Here is a 24,371-nt window from a genome sequence, read left to right as displayed (position 1 = left end):
ACAATTTTGTGTTGTCAGCAACACGAACCAGACTTGGTTTTAACATTAAAGTCATTAATGTTAAATTTTTATGAGGTGTCAATGAAGTTAACGAATGTGTTTTTTTGTAAACACCAAAGGCAATGAAATTATTTGGTACCAGCCTTGATTTTGTAAACATCAAAGACATTTTGAAGATGTCCACAAAACTAACGTGTTTTTTAAAAAAAAATGTATGTTAGCCATCAAAGACAAGTTGTCATCTACCCTGGTAAAATTATTTGTAAACGCTAAGCACTCAAGCGATAATTTTTAAACATCAAAGACAATTTTGAGAGGACAGACCGATTTTCAACAGCACAAACAATGAAGCACATCAATGAACCTGAGAATCATTGGCAAATATAAAAAAAAAAAAATCCTTCACAACTCAAGAAGCCATCAAGGACAATTTTGTGTTGTCAGCAACACGAACCAGACTTGGTTTTAACATTAAAGTCATTAACAAATGCTACATACACAAGTCATCAACGAATGCTACGTGCACCTTTTGGCAATCATCAAAGACCACTTTGAGATGTCAACAAAAATAACAAGTGCCTTTTTTGACCGCGGTAAACAGAGACAATGAATGGAGTCAAAAATGTAAACATTTTTAGAATATTGTTTTGAAAACAATCGGCGCTAGTTAGCAGCTAGAGTTAGCATCCTTTCAGTACAAGCTAATAATGTCATCATTCCCTTTTTTCGGGGGGTTGGGGGGGTACCAAGGGGGGTTCCCCCTGAAATATTTTTTCTTCTTCATAGTTTTGACAGTCTCTGCTCTTTTGGTTATCAACTCGGACGCAAACTGTTGGATTTTGTTGCATCAGGCTGCTGAAGAAGGGTTTTTTTTTCTTCCCCCCCCTTTGTCTTTTTTCTCTCGTCTGCTGACAGCCGGCATTGAGACGCATAAATTATCCATGTGCCGTGTTGCCATCACAAGTGCCAGCACAAAGTCAAAATCTTGTGTCGCCGCCGAGTCCTGCGGGTGCTAAAGAGACGCCTTTTACATCTCTCAAGAAGAACAAGAACCACAGGAAGATGAGAAAACAAGAAGAAGGTGGCACTCGCGTTGCTCATTTTTGATACTAAAGTTAGAGAAAAAAAACATGTTGCTAAACTTTGCCGAGTTTGACCTGGTTCCTTCAAAGAGTCGCAATGATTGGAAATTCTCTCTTTAAAAAAAAATCTTTGACGTGATCATTGCTCTGTTTTGTCATCTGCGGGCCTGTGCCCTTTTCAATGGACATTGAAAGTAGCACAAAATGGCTGCTTCAAACCAAAATGGCCGACTTGCTGTCCGTTTTTTTTCAAGTGTGGTTCCTTGAAACCTTTCTGTGTCTGGTTAGGATTGACATGCGCACCCAATTTCACGTTGATGGGTGAAACCGGTGTCAAGGTTTTTTTTTCTTGTCTTCAACTGTGCAGGAGGCGTAACCGTTTTTTTTCAAATCCGAGTGGCCAACTTCCTGTTGAATTCCCGGCATGAGTCCGTGAGACGTTTTTGTGAGGCCTCTTGATTTCATATTGATTGATAAAATTGGTGTCTGGTTATTGGTGGCTATTTTTTCTTCACAGTGGGTGCTACTCTGCATGTGCGTGTGTGTGTCTCTCTCTCTGTATATATACATACATATATATGTGTGTGTGTATATATATATATATACACACACACACACACACACACACATATATATATATATATATATATATATATATATGTATGTGTGTGTGTGTGTGTGTATATATATGTGTGTATATATATATGTATATATACATATATATGTATATATGTATACATATATGTATATATATGTATGTATGTATGTATATGTATATATATGTGTATATATATATGTATATATATGTGTATATATATGTATATATATGTATGTATATATGTATGTATATATATGTATGTATGTATATATGTATATATGTATGTATGTATGTATGTATGTATGTATGTATGTATGTATGTATGTATGTATGTATGTATGTATGTATGTATATATATGTATGTATATATATATATATATGTATGTATGTATGTATGTATATATATGTATGTATGTATGTATATATATGTATGTATATATATATGTATGTATGTATGTGTATATATGTATATATGTATATATGTATATATATATATATATGTATATATGCATGTGTAAATATATATGTATGTATATATGTATATATGTATGTATATATGTATATATGTGTGTATATATGTATATATGTATATATATATATATATATGTGCATATATATGTATATATGTGTATATATATGTATATATATGTATATGTATATATATATGTGTATCTATGTATATATATGTATATATACATATATATATATATGTATGTATATATGTATATATGTATGTGTATATGTATGTATATATGTATATATGTATGTGTATATATGTATGTATATATATGTATGTATGTGTATATATGTATGTATATATATGTATGTATGTGTATATATGTATATATATGTGTATATATGTATACATGTATATATATGTATATATATATATACACTATACATCCATCCATCAAGTATTCGCAGTTCCATTTTTTGCATTCACCTTTTCATTTTCCATATTGTTTTTCCTTTATTTGTTTTTATTGTCCCCGGCCCTTTCATTTCAATTGATTAAATCTTTAATCAGTTTTTATCTCCACGCGCACGCACACACACACACACGCATACGAGGGTGTGTAATGATTGAGGATGTGGTGAAGATGGAGTAGCGTGTAAATCTGGCGCTAGCCTGTGGCGACGTTCCAGAGAGCAGACCCGTGTCGTAAAACACCTTCAAACACACTCGACGGGCAGAAGGTTTTTTTATGTGGCGGCTGCCGGCCCCTGGGGAGGTGGCAGTGCGCGCGCACACACACACACACATAACGGCATGACCGTGACAATCTTGAACGTGTTCTAATCCGAGACAAAAGAAAACATTTGTGCCTCATGACTCCCGACTGCACAGCTTCATGTTTACTTTGTCGTGCAAAGAATCACATTTGGCCCTTCATATCATAAATGTGTATTTATGATACGGCGCGGCTAACGTATACCCGCAATCAGTCGAAGCGCAGATAAGCAGCGGCAAAGAACGACAATCGGCAGGAAAACAAAACATCGGGGCGGAGCGGAGCAGTCCACAAATGGTTGCTTTGTAAATGGAATGGGAGCTTGTGAGTGATCGTGTTCGTGGAGTCAATGAATTTAAATGACACTTGTTGCCTACAGCGAAGGAATTCGAGTTTCAACATAACATATTTTCTGTGTCGTAAATGACAAGACAATCATTACCGATGGCTTGGGTGCATTGCAAGGGAAAAACAATTAGCCCAAAAACAAAAACCGCCAAATCCATCCATCCATCCATCATCTACCGCTTATCCGGGGCCGGGTCGCGGGGGCAACAGCTTTAGCGGGGAAGCCCAGACTTCCCTCTCCCTAGCTACTTCTTCCAGCTCTCCCCGGGGGATCCCGAGTCGTTCCCAGGCAAGTTGGGTGACATAGTCTCTCCAGCGTGTCCTGGGTCTTCCTCGGGGTCTCCTCCCGGTGGGACATGACCGGAACACCTCACCGGGGAGGCGCTCAGGAGGCATCCGAATCAGATGCCCATGCCACCTCATCTGGCTCCTCTCGATGTGGAGGAGAAGCGGCTCGACTCGGAGCCCCTCCCGGATGACTGAGCTTCTCACCTTATCTCTAAGGGAGAGCCCGGCAAATTCACCACAGATTTTTTTTTAAACCAATATTTGAATGGCTGCCATCGTCTGATTTAATTGGCCAGCTGATTGTTTGTATGGGCCCAGGAAGGATGTCAATTCAGTCAATCACTAATGCATTCAAAATGTCTTCAAGAAGTAAAGAGAAGCAGCATATCTTTAAAGGAAATATTTGTACGACTCGGGCGGCCCGGTAGTCCAGTGGTTAGCACGTCGGCTTCACAGTGCAGTGGTACCGGGTTCGATTCCAGCTCCGGCCTCCCTGTGTGGAGTTTGCATGTTCTCCCCGGGCCTGCGTGGGTTTTCTCCGGGTGCTCCGGTTTCCTCCCACATTCCAAAAACATGCGTGGCAGGCTGATAAAAATTGTCCCTAGGTGTGAGTGTGAGTGCGAATGGTTGTTCGTCTCTGTGTGCCCTGCGATTGGCTGGCAACCGATTCTGGGTGTCCCCCCGCCTACTGCCCGAAGACAGCTGGGATAGGCTCCAGCACCCCCCGCGACCCTAGTGAGGATCAAGCGGCTCGGAAGATGAATGAATGAATGAATGAACATGTACGACTCCATATTTGAAGCGTCTTTTTGTCTGATGTGTTCTCAGGCGGCATGATGGCGGTGAACGCGTCGGGCCGGGCGTCGGGTCAGCGCGCGCACCTCTACATGCCCAAGCTGAAGGAAAACGACACCCACTGCATCGACTTCCTCTACTCCATCTCGGGCCGCGACGGCGCCAGCCCCGGCACCAGCCCCGGCACCAGCCCCGGCACCCTCAACGTCTACATCAAGGTCAGTCCACGTGCGCGCAAGCGCGGGTCGACGCGTGCGTGTTGGCTTTCGGCGTTAGCAACATAAGCTAAGCTAGCCGTGAAGAAAACGCGCAGAGTTGTAAAGTATGTCCGATGCTGCGTTCAGGTGAACGGCGGCGCTCAGAGCAACCCCGTGTGGAACGTCAGCGACACCGTCACCGACGGATGGCTCAAGGCCGAGCTCGCCGTTTCCACCTTCTGGCCCAACTCCTATCAGGTGACTCGCGCGCATGCAAAACACACAGACACACACACAGACTTTAATACGCAGACACACACTTCTTCCCCATCCGAGTTGTTGGTATTCAAGCCGAGCGGTCACAGTGATGACAAGTCCTGGCCTGTGTGTGTGTGTGTGTGTGTGCGTGAGCGTGCGTGTGTGTACGTGCGGGTCAGCAGTGCACAGCGCTGCTGGCAGCCTGTCACTCTGCTGAATGTTAAAATGGACGTCAAACGTGAAGAAAGCTTTGACTTGTTGCGACTGCATGCTAGGTCGGAAGAGGCAAATAAATCCAACACAGTGCTTCAAGTAACATTCAAGTATGATGACAATTGATCCAGTCAAAGTTCTAAAAAAAAAAAAAAAAAAAAAAAATGTTTGTTTTATAATAATAATAATAATACATCATTCTAGTGCAAGCGTCTCTTTATGTCTTGATGCCTTGAACTTGTTTCATGTACCTGTGTGTACACATTGTCCAACTAAACTGCACAAAAAAATAAATATATACATATTTAAAAAAAAACAAAACGACCCTAGTGAGGATCAAGCGGTTCGGAAGATGAATGAATGAATGAATATATATATCTATATATCTATATATATATATATATATATATATATATAGGGCGGCCCGTTAGTCCAGTGGTTAGCGCGTCGGCTTCACAGTGCAGAGGTACCGGGTTCGATTCCAGCTCCGGCCTCCCTGTGTGGAGTTTGCATGTTCTCCCCGGGCCTGCGTGGGTTTTCTCCGGGTGCTCCGGTTTCCTCCCACATTCCAAAAACATGCGTGGCAGGCTGATTGAACACTCTAAATTGTCCCTAGGTGTGAGTGTGAGCGCGAATGGTTGTTCGTTTCTCTGTGCCCTGCGATTGGCTGGCAACCGATTCAGGGTGTCCCCCCCGCCTACTGCCCGAAGACAGCTGGGATAGGCTCCAGCACCCCCCGCGACCCTAGTGAGGATCAAGCGGTTAGGAAGATGAATGAATGAATGAATGAATGAATATATATATATCTATATATATATATCTAAAAAAAAAAAATCCTCATCTCACCCCTCGGGTGGTGTCCGTCCCTCATTCAGCTCGGGTCCTCTACCAGAGGCCAGGAAGCTTGAGGGTTCTGCGCAGTATCCTTGCTATATATATATATATCTATATATATATATCTATATATATATAGATATATATATAGATATATATATATATTGCGCGTCGTCCCGCACGCGGTCTGTCCTTCCGTCTGTCCCTTTTCAAAACGTACCTACTTCACCGCGCCGCTGCGCGCCGCCACTGCGCGCCGCCACTGCGCGCCGCCACTGCGCCGCTCAGACAGTGGCTCACTACGATCGCGCGGGCATCTTAGCGAAAAAAATGTTGTCTACCCACAAGCATTGCAATGAAATTGTTAGTTATTTAGTAGAGCCAAACATCTCTTTATTTTGGCGATAAGCAATGAAGATGAACAAAAAGTTGAACCAAGCAACAATACTTTTGTGGGCCGAAGGCCCACCTTACCATCCTTGCGCAGGAACTAGCTGATGAGCCACCCGGAGGGCGGCGAACCAGCTAGTATATATATATATATATAGATGGATGTCCCAATGCCAATTATGTCATTATCAACTAATCATAATCTGGGGAAAATGTGTTATTATTATTATTAAAAAATATATATTTTTCAGGGTTACAAAGCAACAAAATAATACGGAGGCGTATGCCGATAGTATATGACCAAAAGGAAAATATTTGAACATGGAAAGCAGAGACCGCGCAAAGGCGACTTGTAATGTGAGCTCAAATTGAGCAATGTAGGATGGAGCAACGTCAACTTTATTTGTCACTTGAAAAACGGATGTAAAAAAAATAAAATAAAATAAAATAAAAAATTGGATGTGCACTTTTTTTCTCCTTTATCCATTGCCGAGGTGTCGGATTCGGGACTCCTTCAGCATATAACAATCATAATAATAATAATAATAATTTTTATCCATTTGTGTTCATATTGTATTTAATTGAAAGATGTTTGTTGTTTTTTTCTCTTTCTTCTTTCTACCTACATTCTTGCTCCTGGAGGCTGTAAATTTCCCCAGTGTGGGACGAATAAAGGATATCTTATCTTATCTTAATCAGCTTGAAAACCTCTTTCAACTCGGAATCTCGAAGCAAAAAGTGTCGAGATGACGGTGCGGATCTTGAAATGCTCCCAAGTCGGCTCGCTGGCCTCTCAAGGCGCCGCTGTCATGACGAATGCGAACCATGAGAAATGACAAGACACAACCAGCTTCAGACACACACACACACACACACACACACACGCACACATTTTTGATGAGAGCATGTGTGTGTGTGTGTGTGTGTGTGTGTGTCTGTGTGTACATATGCATGCGTGCCTTGCACTCATCTGTTTCAGTTTTCTTGCTCGTCATCTTCCTCTCCCTCCTCTCCAGGTAATATTTGAAGCCGTTTCCGTCCAGGGCCACCCGGGAGTCATCGCCGTTGACGATATTCGAGTTCTGGCTCATCCCTGCCGTAAGTGACCGCCTGTGCGTGCGCGTGTGTGTGCGTGTGTGTGTGTGTGTGTGTGTGTGTTTGTAAGCAGATGATACTCAGTGGGGCCACACAGTTGTGCAGGGTCAGCTATTACAACACACACACACACACACACACACACACACACAGATTGCAAGGCTTGTAGACAGATTGCATAGAGGCAAGAAGAAGGTCCTAACGCAGGGTCTTCATCGCTCACATTTGACAAGAAACTCGCCGGCAACAAACTGGAAGCAGCGGGCCTCTCATGTACCATAATTACGCCGTATTGAATATATACCTGCCTCTATTGTACCATATTGTACTTCATATATACACCTCTGCTGTTGGCGTATTTTTGCATGATATTTAATATTTTCATTTCAATTAAAGTCACATATTGATCACATTTCAGGTTGAACGTAACACGTTCACCTCGAATGTTGCTAGTGTGCATCCTCATGAGTGCGCTCTCATTTAGCATCGCGACATCATATTTAATTGTGTGTACATGTTTATCGAAGGCCATTGACATCACATTTGGTGTGACATATTTAAACGAGGTTTAATGTTTTGTACAATTACATCCAATTTAAAGTCTGTACACCTCAGATTTAATCATGCGCTTCATAGTTAACGTGTACAACACTAAATTAGCATCTAACATCTTATTCAATGTTGTACGCAGCTCTAATGTTCGTCATACTTTGTGTATACTTGTCTCATGCATCTTACTTACAGTGCGCCATCTGGAATGTTCTGCGCACCACTAATGACCGCCGTTAGAATCCGCCGCGCGTTTGATGTCATTGAGCACGTTTGGGTTTTTTTTTTTTTTTTTGCGCTTTCAGGAAAGGCGCCTCACTTCCTGCGTCTTCAGAACGTGGAGGTCAACGTGGGTCAAAATGCCTCCTTCCAGTGCACGGCGGGGGGCAAGTGGTCTCAACACGATAAACTCTGGCTGCAGGTTCGTACGTCTGGCTTGTCACCAACTTGTTCTTTTTATTTAGTTGTTTATTTTCAACGAGATACAGTTACATATTTCCTAATAATAATAATAATAATAATACATTTTATTTGTGGGCGCCTTTCTAGAAACTCAAGGACACCTTACAACAAGCAGTTAAAATCACGAGTACAATGTTAAAAACTACATCAAATAAGATAAGAAAAAATACAACAAAAATAAATAAATAAAATAATGTATAATTTGTAATAATGTAACAAAAGCCCGAAAAAGAAGCACAGCATTCCGAACATGTCAAATCCGGGACAAAATTAAATAAACGAAAAGCAAATAATAAAATATACATAAAGAAAGAAATAAATACATGTGTCAAATGGTGACAGCAGTGTGCTTGCTGTCAAAAAAGCGTGAAAAAGAGGCCCAGCGTGTGTGACTTCTTCTGGCATTTGCTACGTTAGCTTTGCTCGCTAATGCGGCTAACGCTTGTTCCGCGTGTGCCGCGCTCAGCAGTGGAACGGCAAAGACACGGCCCTGATGGTGACGCGGGTGGTCAACCACCGCCGCTTCTCGTCCACCGTCAGCGTGGGCGACACGTCGCAGCGCGGCACCGGTCGCTACCGATGCGTCATCCGCACTGACGGGGGCTCTGGGGTCTCCAACTACGCCGACCTGATCGTCAAAGGTAAGACCGCTTCCTTTTCTTACGTCCTTTTGTAACATTTCAAACACGTCTTCTTCACATAGACATTGTCAAAACACCCAAAAGATAAAAAAGGACCCTCCGTCTCGTCCACAGTCTCTACTTGGCTGCCGTGCTCCATTTTTTGGGGCATGCCCTGAGTCTCACCTCAGGATAAAATGCTTTTCAGCGCTTTTTTTTTTTTTCCTTGCCTTTTGTCCAAACTCAGGTTCAAATTTGTCTTTGTACCGCGGTGGTACAAAGACGAATTGCTCTTAGTGCTCTCAGGGTCCACTTGACTGCAGCAATCCATTTTCTGGTTGCCCTCAGTCTCCTCTCTGGATAAAACGTACCTGGGCCTTTTGGTTTTTAAATTAAAAAAAAAATTGTGGACCATAGTGTCATTCATTCATTCATTCATCTTCCGAGCCGCTTGATCCTCACTAGGGTCGCGGGGGGGGGGGGGGGGGGGGGGGGGGCTGGAGCCTATCCCAGCTGTCTCCGGGCAGTAGGCGGGGGAGACCCTGAATCGGTTGCCAGCCAATCGCAGGGCACACAGAAGTTTTTGGAATGTGGGAGGAAACCGGAGCACCCGGAGAAAACCCACACAGGCCCAGGGAGAACATGCAAACTCCACACAGGGAGGCCGGAGCTGGAATCGAACCCGGTACCTCTGCACTGTGAAGCCCACGTGCTAACCACTGGACTACCGGGCCGCCCTGGTTTTTTAATTAATTTTTTTTTTTTTTTTGTGGACCTTAGTGTCATCTCAGGATAAAATTTGGTTCTTTGTGTGTGAGCCTGCGACAGCCGAATGGCATTTGCAGTCATTTTGTTGCGGAAGGATGATTGGAGTTGAGGCTTTTTTTGAGTTGATTCATCGATTATTATAAAAGTTGTGGATAGTTGTTCATTGTTGCATGGCTAAGACATTTTACAGCCCTCTGCAACCCTAGCTTGAAATTCAGCATCTCTCGCTCAGGGACATTTCCAAAATAAGACAACAAAAGGTCCGTTTGGTTGTTTAATTTCCCCCCTGCCATGTTTGCAGGCACTCCAGACGCACAAGCTTTTGTGTACAACCCATCAAATAGTCCATTTGACGTAATATATTCCCTTGAACGCACGCAGAGAGGCTGTCGTCAAATGAAAAGGCCTCAAATGTCATCTCCTGGCTGCTCAATAAAGCAGGAACAGAATCTTCCCAACAGGAAGCATCCTGCCGAGCGACTTATTGATGCGGCGAGGAGGTCGCGGGCTCATAATGTTGTTGCGCGGCCGCTGATGGAATTACGGCGGCGCGACGATCGCTCGCAGTCAGCTGTAATGACATCCCGTGTCCCGCCCCCTCCCGCCTCGCTACTCGATAATGCTGAGCCTCCATCTTGACGCGTTGCTTCCGAGCAGGAACAAAACAAGCCAATAATAATTGTCAAACTTTTCCTTACAATTTGTTCTTTTGCGCCCAGAGTCGAAACATGATGTTCCATCTCAGGCGGCGGCCATTTTGACTTGGCCTCGCCACTCGCTGCCAATTAAAAAAATGACATCCCCGTGTCGGGCTGGCTCAGCTTACCAACATCACATGAGCAAACTCGGGGAAACAGGTGAGACCTGAGTCTACCTGGCACTGTGATGTCATTTTAAGTGGACAAGAAGTGGCTGTACAAAATGGCCGCCTCCTGAGCTGGATCAAAACAGGCGGATTTTTATGCTTCATTCATGTACCAAAAACTCAATATTCATCATAATACCGCATTTGGACGAATTGGGGCGCATATCATTGTTGAGAAAGTGTTTGACTTGACTTTCCCTTCAAAGTAATATCTTTTTCATGGCGAATGCCAAAATGAGTCCTTGGGACTTGGCAGCATGTCATTGGTTGATCATGAGTAAACCCCCCCCCAAAATGTCTCGGTTGCCATTTTCGGGTCCTTTTGTCCATTTCCAGGTGCCCTTCAAAGACGAACTCCTCGGAAAGATTTTTTTTTTTTTCGGATCGCTACCAAATTTGAAACGCGGACGCTAGACAGATGGACAAGGCTCAATTGTCACGCATTTGAGCTTCGGCTGTTGCGTGTGGGCGGAGCTTGGCCTCACTGATGTCATGAAAAAGGATAAGCTTTACTGTTCAACCGTGTTCTGTTCTATCTGCATATTTGCTTTGAATTATAACTTTAACCCTTTAATGGCCACAAAAGATGTTTGAATTTGGAGGCAGTTGGAGTGTGTGTGCGTGTTTGTGTGCGTGTGTGTGTGTGTGTGCTTTCGTGTGTCTACACGCATGTGTACCCGCGAGCGTGTCACGTTCTGATGAGTTCAGGGACCCAAACTGTCATTACCATCTGTTAGCATGAGACACACTCATGCAGTATGTGTGTATGTTTTAGTGTGTATGCGTGTGTGTGTGTGTGTGTGTGTGTGTGTGTGTGTGCCTGCGAAGCTCAGGTGTTGTTAGCCATGCGTTGTGCCAGGGGAAATAGTCCATGATGCCATCAGTGAACAATATCGCACAAACGCACCCACCCTCTTGAAGCCTCTCGTATATTTGCGTGTGTGTGTTTGTGTGTGTGTGTGTGTGTGCGTGTGTGTGTGTGTGTGTGTGTCTGCATGCATGGACGCGCTGCTAAATCTGGCTCCTCTGTTATCATCCCTTTGGCAACATTTGTGTTTTTTTTTTTCAGATTCCAATGCTAACTTTAGATTTTTGAGATGTATGCACCTGTGGGTGTCCTTAAGCATTAAAATCAACGTGTGTGTGTGTGTGCGTGTGTGTGTGTGTGTGTGTGTGTGTGTGTCTGTTCGTACTCCTGTGTGGCTAAGTGAAGTCAGGGTTAATTAGTCTTTAGAGCACTCAGGTGTGACCATGCCAAAGAGGCTAGCTATGTGTGTTTGCGTGCATGTGTGTGTGTGTGTGTGTGTGTGTGTGTGTGTGTGTGTGTGTGTGTGTGCGTTTGTATTCATGACATCTCAGGACAATTTTATGATAACACACCTTCACAATGAGGACCTGTGGAAAAATGAGGACATTTTTCGCGTCCTCATATTTCCACGCACTCTACACTACTCTAGAGCTCACGAGGATACTCCCACACCAAAAATAAGTGATGTCCTGAAAGAGCACAATTTTCAGAAATTGTGTGTTTAAGTGTGTTTAACTTTCGACTCACTTTTCATTTGGAAAACTAGTGGCCAACTTCGGTACTTAACACACTTTTAACACACTTTCAGTGACGTCATTGTGCAGGACCTCAAATGTCATCTTTTTCGGACTGACTCACACATTTTCCCCGCCCTCGTCCTGATAAGTCACATCAATTAGCAGTCACACAAAATCCAACATGTGAAGCAGCCAGACAATCCTACTCTCAAACACGACCACGCGTGGATGACCATCGGGTAAGCAATTCCTTTTCATTTATCTTACCGTAACATAGAAGTTGTTCAATATAACCGTGTTTAACAGTGCCCACCAAAGGTAATATCATTCAATAAGACAGCTAGCTAGCTAGCTAGCTCGATCGTTAGCATGCTAATAAGCTTTCAGTAAAAGTAATGTGGACATGTCCTGCAGGCAAGGTTCTGGAAAACTTTTCTAAATCTTTAACAACACAGTCTGTGGAACTTGGTTTTGGTACCATATGTTTATTTCAGTGCAGTATTTGTTTTATTCAATTGCAGTTAATTTAAATTAGTTAGTACAGGTAGCCTAATGAAAGTGGGCCAGGCACTTCTAGCATTTACGCTAAGCCCGGTGTATTTACACTGTTTATTCTTGTGCTGATTCAATTGTACACTGTTTCAATGAAAAAAACAAACAAACGTTTGCAATGAAATTATAGCAGAATTCAGCTTTGTTGGTACATTTGGTCAAGACAATATTGTGTTACTCTATTTTAATTTTACATTGTTATCTGCCTGACAAATGGTTTGCCCGAATCTATTAGTCTGACCAGCAAATGTTTGATGAAATGAATTTTTGTATTTTTGAGGAAGAAAATAATATTCCTTTGGCTCAGTACTTTTTGAGCCAAAATAAGTGCTGCCATAATATTGTGCTTGCTTGTCTGGCTGACTTCTTCTCACTTTCCATTGTAGATGTTTACTGGTGGTGATAATGTCACAAAGAAGAACCAGACTGAGCCCTGAATCTGAGGCTGCTCCTTTTATCTGGAGTCAACAAGCCTTGTTTGAAAGCCCAGTGGATCAATGATTATAAAGGTATGCTATCAATCTACCTGCTATCTAATTCTTATGGCTACCGCAAGCACATGACAAGAGCTGCAACCAAAGCCTGTCACAGTGACAGATTTTATTTGTACATTGTATTTACCCCAAAAATGTCACAATAAACAGCATATTTTTTATGCCATTGATCATATTGGAGCAAAAATAATTGAAGTACTTTTGAAGAAAATGTTTAGCAGCCATTATCATTCAATTATTGAGAATATTGTATTGCCATGTAGAACTAGGAATATCTTGGAATGAAAAAATAGAAATAGAAATTATTCGGCTTCTGTTAAAATATTGTGCTTCACCAAATATCACAATTCATAAAAACACATACCATCCGTAATAGTCGAGGAAAATTAGATGCCTTTAAACTTCCTTCATAATGCTTATTTCACCTGTTTGAAGAAGGCTGTGGTAGCTGTTTGACAAATCCACATTTTTATCAGCAATTTGTACTGCCCATCAAAAGTCTCTACTTAGTTGAAAACAACGAATGGTCACCGGAATTATTTTTCAGTCATTACATTGTTTTAGTCTGAAAGAGTATGTTTCGGGTGTTGTCTTTATTATTTGAACTCAGTCATGTCTGTTGTCCTGAAATTGTTAGCTATAAGAGCTGTACAGTGGTAACTACCATAAAGAGCCGGCTTGTGCTGTGTATGAAGTTTAATTTATTCAAAAGTCATGTAACTACGACATATTTCTGACACTCTATGGTTGCTATAATGTTGATTTTCATGATTTCAGTCATGCCCTCATACTTCCCAGTTACTGTAGAATACTTTTTAGAATATTTCTGATACTGTAATGTTGCTGAAAAACCTGAGTGTGATCAGGTGAAATGACTTTTGTCTGGACCTAACACTGGAGAGCCTGTGTTCGAATGTCCCGTAATGGCACCGTAATGGTGTTATGTTGCAGACACCAAGTGACGGGATCTTGACTGAACCTTCTGGAGACCAAGAAGGGAGTGAGAGATCCACTTCATCCTTACAACAGGTTACTACTTCTTATCATGATATACTAGGTTTGAGTTTTCAGGTTTCTTTGACAAACACAGGAGAAGTTATAAATCAGAAACATGGACTCTCCATGATTTCAGTCGTCATGTCCTCATATTTCTTTAGACCTGAAAAACCCGAGTGTGTTTCAGGTGACATGACTTTTGCCTTAACCTAACATCTGGAGAGCCTGTGTTCGAATGTCCCCATATTGCTGTACCACAGAACTGAACAGTGTTAACTTTCTATAGTGTGGTATATTCATCCCAAACTCTCCCGTGAGCAATGTTCAATGATAATTAATATTTATTCATTTCTTAACTGGTCAAAATGAAGAATGCTGAATATTTTGACACCGTAATGTTATGTTGCAGACACCAAGTGACCTGACTGAACCCTCTGGAGACCATGAATGGAGTGAGAGATCCACTTCATCCTTACAACAGGTTACTACTTCTTATCATGATATACTAGGTTTGAGTTTTCAGCTTTCTTTGACAAACACAGGAGAAGTTCTAAATCAGAAACATAGACTCTCCATGATTTCAGTCGTCATGTCCTCATGTTTCTTCAGACCTGAAAAACCTGAGTGTGTTTCAGGTGACATGACTTTTGTCTTAACCTAACTCTGGAGAGCCTGTGTTCGAATGTCCCCATATTGCTGTTCCACAGAACTGAACAGTGTTAACTTTCTATAGTGTGGTATATTCATCCCAAACTCTCCCGTGAGCAATGTTCAATGATAATTAATATGTATTCATTTCTTAACTGGTTGGAATGAAGAATGCTGAAACATTTGACACCGTAATGTTGTTATGTTGCAGACATCAAGTGACAGGTACCTGACTGAACCCTCTGGAAACCAAGAATGGAGTGAGAGATCCACTTCATCCTTACAACAGGTTACTACTTCTTATCATGATATACTAGGTTTGAATTTTCAATGTTCTTTGACAAACGCAGGAGAAGTTATAAATCAGAAACATGGACTCTCCATGATTTCAGTCGTCATGTCCTCATATTTCTTTAGACCTGAAAAACCCGAGTGTGTTTCAGGTGACATGACTTTTGCCTTAACCTAACATCTGGAGAGCCTGTGTTCGAATGTCCCCATATTGCTGTACCACAGAACTGAACAGTGTTAACTTTCTATAGTGTGGTATATTCATCCCAAACTCTCCCGTGAGCAATGTTCAATGATAATTAATATTTATTCATTTCTTAACTGGTCAAAATGAAAAATGCTGAATATTTTGACACCGTAATGTTATGTTGCAGACACCAAGTGACCTGACTGAACACCCTGGAGACCATGAATGGAATGATAGATACACTTCATCCTTACAACAGGTTACTACTTCTTGTCATGATATACTAGGTTTGAGTTTTCAGCTTTCTTTGACAAACACAGCAGAAGTTATAAATCAGAAACATGGACTCTCCATGATTTCAGTCGTCATGTCCTCATATTTCTGTAGACCTGAAAAACCTGAGTGTGTTTCAGGTGTCATGACTTTTGTCTTAACCTAACTCTGGAGAGCCTGTGTTCGAATGTCCCCATATTGCTGTTACTCAGAGCTGAACAGTGTTAACTTACTATAGTGTTGTACATTATTCCCAAACTCTCCTGTGAGCAATGTTCAATGAGAAATAATGTTTATTCATTTCTTAACTGGTCAGAATGATGAATGCTGAAACTTTTGTACCGTAATGTTGTTATGTTGCAGACATCAAGTGACAGGTACCTGACTGAACCCTCTGGAAACCAAGAATGGAGTGAGAGATCCACTTCATCCTTACAACAGGTTACTACTTCTTATCATGATATACTAGGTTTGAGTTTTCAGCTTTCTTTGACAAACACAGGAGAAGTTATAAGTCAGAAACATAGACTCTCCATGATTTCAGTCGTCATGTCCTCATATTTCTTCAGACCTGAAAAACCTGAGTGTGTTTCAGGTGACATGACTTTTGTCTTAACCTAACTCTGGAGAGCCTGTGTTCGAATGTCCCCATATTGCTGTTCCACAGAACTGAACAGTGTTAACTTTCTATAGTGTGGTATATTTATCCCAAACTCTCCCGTGAGCAATGTTCAATGATAATTGATATTTATTCATTTCTTAACTGGTCAGAATGAAGAATGCTGAATATTTTGACACCGTAATGTTATGTTGCAGACACCAAGTGACCTGACTGAACCCTCTGGAGACCATGAATGGAGTGAGAGATCCACTTCATTCTTACAACAGGTTACTACTTCTTATCATGATATACTAGGTTTGAGTTTTCAGCTTTCTTTGACAAACACAGCAGAAGTTATAAATCAGAAACATGGACTCTCCATGATTTCAGTCGTCATGTCCTCATATTTCTTTAGACCTGAAAAACCTGAGTGTGTTTCAGGTGTCATGACTTTTGTCTTAACCTAACTCTGGAGAGCCTGTGTTCGAATGTCCCCATATTGCTGTTACTCAGAGCTGAACAGTGTTAACTTACTATAGTGTTGTACATTATTCCCAAACTCTCCTGTGAGCAATGTTCAATGAGAAATAAGGTTTATTCATTTCTTAACTGGTCAGAATGATGAATGCTGAAACTTTTGACACCGTAATGTTGTTATGTTGCAGACATCAAGTGACAGGTACCTGACTGAACCCTCTGGAAACCAAGAATGGAGTGAGAGATCCACTTCATCCTTACAACAGGTTACTACTTCTTATCATGATATACTAGGTTTGAGTTTTCAGCTTTCTTTGACAAACACAGGAGAAGTTATAAATCAGAAACATGGACTCTCCATGATTTCAGTCGTCATGTCCTCATATTTCTTGAGACCTGAAAAACCTGAGTGTGTTTCAGGTGACATGACTTTTGTCTTAACCTAACTCTGGAGAGCCTGTGTTCGAATGTCCCCATATTGCTGTTCCACAGAACTTAACAGTGTTAACTTTCTATAGTGTGGTATATTCATCCCAAACTCTCCCGTGAGCAATGTTCAATGATAATTGATATTTATTCATTTCTTAACTGGTCAGAATGAAGAATGCTGAATATTTTGACACCGTAATGTTATGTTGCAGACACCAAGTGACCTGACTGAACCCTCTGGAGACCATGAATGGAGTGAGAGATCCACTTCATCCTTACAACAGGTTACTACTTCTTATCATGATATACTAGGTTTGAGTTTTCAGCTTTCTTTGACAAACACAGGAGAAGTTATAAGTCAGAAACATAGACTCTCCATGATTTCAGTCGTCATGTCCTCATATTTCTTCAGACCTGAAAAACCTGAGTGTGTTTCAGGTGACATGACTTTTGTCTTAACCTAACTCTGGAGAGCCTGTGTTCGAATGTCCCCATATTGCTGTTCCACAGAACTGAACAGTGTTAACTTTCTATAGTGTGGTATATTCATCCCAAACTCTCCCGTGAGCAATGTTCAATGATAATTAATATTTATTCATTTCTTAACTGGTCAGAATGAAGAATGCTGAAACTTTTGACACCGTAATGTTATGTTGCAGACACCAAGTGACCTGACTGAACCCTCTGGAAACCAAGAATGGAGTGAGAGATCCACTTCATCCTTACAACAGGTTACTACTTCTTATCATGATATACTAGGTTTGAGTTTTCAGCTTTCTTTGAGAAACACAGGAGAAGTTATAAGTCAGAAACATAGACTCTCCATGATTTCAGTCGTCATGTCCTCATATTTCTTCAGACCTGAAAAACCTGAGTGTGTTTCAGGTGTCATGACTTTTGTCTTAACCTAACTCTGGAGAGCCTGTGTTCGAATGTCCCCATATTGCTGTTACTCAGAGCTGAACAGTGTTAACTTACTATAGTGTGGTACATTATTCTCAAACTCTCCTGTGGGCAATGTTCAATGAGAAATAATGTTTATTCATTTCTTAACTGGTCAGAATGAAGAATGCTGAAACTTTTGACACCGTAATGTTGTTATGTTGCAGACATCAAGTGACAGGTACCTGACTGAACCCTCTGGAAACCAAGAATGGAGTGAGAGATCCACTTCATCCTTACAACAGGTTACTACTTCTTATCATGATATACTAGGTTTGAGTTTTCAGCTTTCTTTGACAAACACAGGAGAAGTTATAAATCAGAAACATGGACTCTCCATGATTTCAGTCGTCATGTCCTCATATTTCTTGAGACCTGAAAAACCTGAGTGTGTTTCAGGTGACATGACTTTTGTCTTAACCTAACTCTGGAGAGCCTGTGTTCGAATGTCCCCATATTGCTGTTCCACAGAACTGAACAGTGTTAACTTTCTATAGTGTGGTATATTCATCCCAAACTCTCCCGTGAGCAATGTTCAATGATAATTAATATTTATTCATTTCTTAACTGGTCAGAATGAAGAATGCTGAATATGTTGACACCGTAATGTTATGTTGCAGGCACCAAGTGACCTGACTGAACCCTCTGGAGACCATGAATGGAGTGAGAGATCCACTTCATTCTTACAACAGGTTACTACTTCTTATCATGATATACTAGGTTTGAGTTTTCAGCTTTCTTTGACAAACACAGGAGAAGTTATAAGTCAGAAACATAGACTCTCCATGATTTCAGTCGTCATGTCCTCATATTTCTTCAGACCTGAAAAACCTGAGTGTGTTTCAGGTGACATGACTTTTGTCTTAACCTAACTCTGGAGAGCCTGTGTTCGAATGTCCCCATATTGCTGTTCCACAGAACTGAACAGTGTTAACTTTCTATAGTGTGGTATATTCATCCCAAACTCTCCCGTGAGCAATGTTCAATGATAATTAATATTTATTCATTTCTTAACTGGTCAGAATGAAGAATGCTGAAACTTTTGACACCGTAATGTTATGTTGCAGACACCAAGTGACCTGACTGAACCCTCTGGAAACCAAGAATGGAGTGAGAGATCCACTTCATCCTTACAACAGGTTACTACTTCTTATCATGATATACTAGGTTTGAGTTTTCAGCTTTCTTTGAGAAACACAGGAGAAGTTATAAGTCAGAAACATAGACTCTCCATGATTTCAGTCGTCATGTCCTCATATTTCTTCAGACCTGAAAAACCTGAGTGTGTTTCAGGTGTCATGACTTTTGTCTTAACCTAACTCTGGAGAGCCTGTGTTCGAATGTCCCCATATTGCTGTTACTCAGAGCTGAACAGTGTTAACTTACTATAGTGTGGTACATTATTCTCAAACTCTCCTGTGGGCAATGTTCAATGAGAAATAATGTTTATTCATTTCTTAACTGGTCAGAATGAAGAATGCTGAAACTTTTGACACCGTAATGTTGTTATGTTGCAGACATCAAGTGACAGGTACCTGACTGAACCCTCTGGAAACCAAGAATGGAGTGAGAGATCCACTTCATCCTTACAACAGGTTACTACTTCTTATCATGATATACTAGGTTTGAGTTTTCAGCTTTCTTTGACAAACACAGGAGAAGTTATAAATCAGAAACATGGACTCTCCATGATTTCAGTCGTCATGTCCTCATATTTCTTGAGACCTGAAAAACCTGACTGTGTTTCAGGTGACATGACTTTTGTCTTAACCTAACTCTGGAGAGCCTGTGTTCGAATGTCCCCATATTGCTGTTCCACAGAACTGAACAGTGTTAACTTTCTATAGTGTGGTATATTCATCCCAAACTCTCCCGTGAGCAATGTTCAATGATAATTAATATTTATTCATTTCTTAACTGGTCAGAATGAAGAATGCTGAATATGTTGACACCGTAATGTTATGTTGCAGGCACCAAGTGACCTGACTGAACCCTCTGGAGACCATGAATGGAGTGAGAGATCCACTTCATTCTTACAACAGGTTACTACTTCTTATCATGATATACTAGGTTTGAGTTTTCAGCTTTCTTTGACAAACACAGGAGAAGTTATAAGTCAGAAACATAGACTCTCCATGATTTCAGTCGTCATGTCCTCATATTTCTTCAGACCTGAAAAACCTGAGTGTGTTTCAGGTGACATGACTTTTGTCTTAACCTAACTCTGGAGAGCCTGTGTTCGAATGTCCCCATATTGCTGTTCCACAGAACTGAACAGTGTTAACTTTCTATAGTGTGGTATATTCATCCCAAACTCTCCCGTGAGCAATGTTCAATGATAATTAATATTTATTCATTTCTTAACTGGTCAGAATGAAGAATGCTGAAACTTTTGACACCGTAATGTTATGTTGCAGACACCAAGTGACCTGACTGAACCCTCTGGAAACCAAGAATGGAGTGAGAGATCCACTTCATCCTTACAACAGGTTACTACTTCTTATCATGATATACTAGGTTTGAGTTTTCAGCTTTCTTTGAGAAACACAGGAGAAGTTATAAGTCAGAAACATAGACTCTCCATGATTTCAGTCGTCATGTCCTCATATTTCTTCAGACCTGAAAAACCTGAGTGTGTTTCAGGTGTCATGACTTTTGTCTTAACCTAACTCTGGAGAGCCTGTGTTCGAATGTCCCCATATTGCTGTTACTCAGAGCTGAACAGTGTTAACTTACTATAGTGTGGTACATTATTCTCAAACTCTCCTGTGGGCAATGTTCAATGAGAAATAATGTTTATTCATTTCTTAACTGGTCAGAATGAAGAATGCTGAAACTTTTGACACCGTAATGTTGTTATGTTGCAGACATCAAGTGACAGGTACCTGACTGAACCCTCTGGAAACCAAGAATGGAGTGAGAGATCCACTTCATCCTTACAACAGGTTACTACTTCTTATCATGATATACTAGGTTTGAGTTTTCAGCTTTCTTTGACAAACACAGGAGAAGTTATAAATCAGAAACATGGACTCTCCATGATTTCAGTCGTCATGTCCTCATATTTCTTGAGACCTGAAAAACCTGACTGTGTTTCAGGTGACATGACTTTTGTCTTAACCTAACTCTGGAGAGCCTGTGTTCGAATGTCCCCATATTGCTGTTCCACAGAACTGAACAGTGTTAACTTTCTATAGTGTGGTATATTCATCCCAAACTCTCCCGTGAGCAATGTTCAATGATAATTAATATTTATTCATTTCTTAACTGGTCAGAATGAAGAATGCTGAATATGTTGACACCGTAATGTTATGTTGCAGGCACCAAGTGACCTGACTGAACCCTCTGGAGACCATGAATGGAGTGAGAGATCCACTTCATTCTTACAACAGGTTACTACTTCTTATCATGATATACTAGGTTTGAGTTTTCAGCTTTCTTTGACAAACACAGGAGAAGTTATAAGTCAGAAACATAGACTCTCCATAATTTCAGTCGTCATGTCCTCATATTTCTTCAGACCTGAAAAACCTCAGTGTGTTTCAGGTGACATGACTTTTGTCTTAACCTAACTCTGGAGAGCCTGTGTTCGAATGTCCCCATATTGCTGTTCCACAGAACTGAACAGTGTTAACTTTCTATAGTGTGGTATATTCATCCCAAACTCTCCCGTGAGCAATGTTCAATGATAATTAATATTTATTCATTTCTTAACTGGTCAAAATGAAGAATGCTGAATATTTTGACACCGTAATGTTATGTTGCAGACACCAAGTGACCTGACTGAACCCTCTGGAGACCATGAATGGAATGATAGACACACTTCATCCTTACAACAGGTTACTACTTCTTGTCATGATATACTAGGTTTGAGTTTTCAGCTTTCTTTGACAAACACAGAAGAAGTTATAAATCAGAAACATGGACTCTCCATGATTTCAGTCGTCATGTCCTCATATTTCTTTAGACCTGAAAAACCGGAGTGTGTTTCAGGTGATATGATTTTTGTCTGGACTTAACTCTGGAGAGCCTGTGTTCGAATGTCCCCATATTGCTGTTACACAGAGCTGAACAGTGTTAACTTTCTATAGTGTCTTATATTAATCCCAAACCCTCCTGTGAGCGATGTTCAATGAATAACAATGTTTATTCATTTATTAACTAATCAGGATGAATAAATTTGAATATTTCTGACACTGCACTGTTGCTATGTTGTAGACACCAAGTGTTCCGATCCTGATGAAACCTTTTGAAGATCAAGAAAGGAGTGGAAGATCCACTTCTTCCTTACAACAGGTTACTACGTCTTATCATTATATACTAGGTTTGAGTTTTCAGCTTTCTTTGACAAACACAGGAGAAGTTATAAATCAGAAACATGGACTCTCCATGATTTCAGTCGTCATGTCCTCATATTTCTTCAGACCTTAAAAACCGGAGTGTGTTTCAGGTGATATGATTTTTGTCTGGACTTAACTCTGGAGAGCCTGTGTTCGAATGTCCACAGAACTGAACAGTGTTAACTTTCTATAGTGTGGTATATTCATCCCAAACTCTCCCGTGAGCAATGTTCAATGATAATTAATGTTTATTCATTTCTTAACTGGTCAGAATGAAGAATGCTGAATATTTTGACACCGTAATGTTATGTTCCAGACACCAAGTGACCTGACTGAACCCTCTGGAGACCATGAATGGAATGAGAGATAAATTCTCAAAATTCTCAAATTTTCAAAATTCTCATTATTTCCTGGAATATCTTATTTTGATTATTTTATTTTTCCATTTTTAATAAATAATGCCTTCTTTTACAGGTGGGAATAAGAGACGCGTGTGGACAGATTATGAAGTGAAGGCTGTTGAGCGACATATGTTTGATTTCATAACAAGCCATAAAGTTTCAGGTAAAACGAGCTGTGAGTCCTGTCTCCACGCAGAGCCAGCAGCTCTGAACGACAGAGGCTGGGTGTCCATCAAAAACTACATCCACAACAGGATATAACTGCATTAAAAAGGGAAATGAATGGCTAGTCCATTGAAATGCGAGCACGTCTGGGTACATTTCAGTTCAAGTTAACTAAAGCAATAGCAATGGTGCATTTAGGGTGGGATGGTCAATTATGGATTTCATATTTGTTGTTGGATACTGTGTTTCACGTTTGTTGTTTCATGATCTTCAAGAGCAATTTGGAAAATCCTTGAAGATGTATGAACATGTAAATTATACTGTATATCAGGCATGTCCCGATCTGGGCCTGGAGGGCCACTGTCGTGCCTGTTTTCCAGCTCTCCCGGCTGCATCACACCTGTTTCAGATGATCAGTTCATCAGTCAGCTCTGATGCAGCATTAGAACATCCTGGGAGAGCTGGAAAACAAAAAGACAGCGGCCCTTGAGGAACGACTTTGGACACTCCTGCTGTATATAAACGTACGTACGATATACAAACTTCTCACAAAAGATAGGCTTATTAGGTTTGAGGTGATATTTTGGAAAAACCCTAAAACATTTGAATTCATCCTATTTCAAGAATTTCAATACTTTTTGAAAAGTTGCTTTTGTCTAACGGTAGCTAAAGAAGTTGCTACACACATGGCACAATATATGGCCAGATTCATTAAAAATTCTTCATCGCAGTATTCACATTTTGACATAATCTTCTTCAGTTCAAACAACCCTCATCTATTGCAGTGCTTTGTGTCATGGAGAGGAGGTGGCATGTTTTCTGTGTTCATAATTTCATATTGTCAGCAATTAAAAAATAAGAAAGTGGACTGACCACATATTTAACCGTCTCTTCTTCTTCACAGCTTATTTTACTATCTTGTATTATTAATGTGAATATTTGAGGGATGACGGGTATAACGACTGTTTGGCACATTCGCCTCACAGTTCAGCAATTGATATTTGAATGTTTGAATCTGGGCATCCTTCCTTTGTAGAGTTCTCCCCATGCCCGAGCATGACAATTGGACACATGTGCCTAACATATACTGTTGGTATGTAACATGAGTCAATTTAAAAATACACACTTTACTCTTAGCTGGTCTTCATAAGTCATATATACTTGAAAATGATGTGTATCCAGGGGGCTCAAAATTCACAAAAACATGAAATGGTAGTGTGTTTGAGGTGACTGTCTCCATAATACACAAAAACCTGTCAATGTCCTCATATGTAGTAGTTTTGTCATAAATCAAAAAAAAATTACGTCCTAGCCAAAATCTGAGTAGATGGCTGTCTTCCTGATTTTTTTTCATGGTTACCATATTTTTTTGGAGCCTGTAGGACCACGGGAAAGGCATGTACCCATATGTCGGGTGAACAAACGGACGTCCTGAA

General features: G+C 40.8%; 2 protein-coding genes and 1 long non-coding RNA gene across 23 annotated transcripts in view; 2 read left to right on the top strand and 1 right to left on the bottom strand.

Moving 5' to 3' along the window:
* The window catches only part of ptprt (protein tyrosine phosphatase receptor type T), a 149,970-nt gene that overhangs the window by 20,392 nt on the left and 105,207 nt on the right, over positions 1-24,371 (top strand). The window contains exons 3-7 of the mRNA XM_052076389.1: positions 4,377-4,561; positions 4,688-4,798; positions 7,252-7,333; positions 8,185-8,300; positions 8,808-8,982. Coding sequence (XP_051932349.1) covers positions 4,377-4,561; positions 4,688-4,798; positions 7,252-7,333; positions 8,185-8,300; positions 8,808-8,982 — 669 coding nt within the window. The remainder of the gene's footprint in view (positions 1-4,376; positions 4,562-4,687; positions 4,799-7,251; positions 7,334-8,184; positions 8,301-8,807; positions 8,983-24,371) is intronic.
* Positions 9,540-22,831, top strand: LOC127607728 (cell surface glycoprotein 1-like). Of its 20 annotated transcripts, XM_052076332.1 has the most exons (16): positions 9,540-12,558; positions 13,078-13,200; positions 14,137-14,214; positions 14,591-14,662; positions 16,397-16,468; positions 16,847-16,924; positions 17,300-17,371; positions 17,747-17,818; positions 18,197-18,274; positions 19,097-19,168; positions 19,547-19,624; positions 20,447-20,518; positions 20,897-20,974; positions 21,797-21,868; positions 22,248-22,325; positions 22,686-22,831. In XM_052076332.1, exons 2-16 carry the CDS (start codon positions 13,189-13,191, stop codon positions 22,737-22,739), a joined length of 1,038 nt encoding a protein of 345 aa, XP_051932292.1. In that variant the 5' UTR covers positions 9,540-12,558; positions 13,078-13,188; the 3' UTR covers positions 22,740-22,831. The 20 variants fall into 20 exon arrangements, 19 of the variants coding, with proteins under 19 accessions (XP_051932292.1, XP_051932293.1, XP_051932298.1 ...); XM_052076333.1 differs by lacking the exon at positions 9,540-12,558 and having other exon boundaries at positions 12,670-13,200; positions 14,052-14,214; XM_052076338.1 differs by lacking the exons at positions 9,540-12,558; positions 16,847-16,924 and having other exon boundaries at positions 12,670-13,200.
* On the bottom strand, positions 16,485-22,551 carry LOC127607762 (uncharacterized). 2 transcript variants are annotated; one of them, XR_007964138.1, is made up of 4 exons: positions 21,362-22,551; positions 20,012-20,458; positions 18,662-19,108; positions 16,485-17,758 (listed from the first exon to the last, which is right to left on the bottom strand). It is a non-coding gene; the product is annotated as an uncharacterized LOC127607762 (long non-coding RNA). The 2 variants fall into 2 exon arrangements; XR_007964139.1 differs by having other exon boundaries at positions 16,485-17,311.

This window comes from Hippocampus zosterae, chromosome 9 (genome assembly GCF_025434085.1).
Source record: "Hippocampus zosterae strain Florida chromosome 9, ASM2543408v3, whole genome shotgun sequence".
Classification (NCBI taxonomy): domain Eukaryota; kingdom Metazoa; phylum Chordata; class Actinopteri; order Syngnathiformes; family Syngnathidae; genus Hippocampus; species Hippocampus zosterae.
This window is presented reverse-complemented; position numbering and strand designations above follow the sequence as displayed.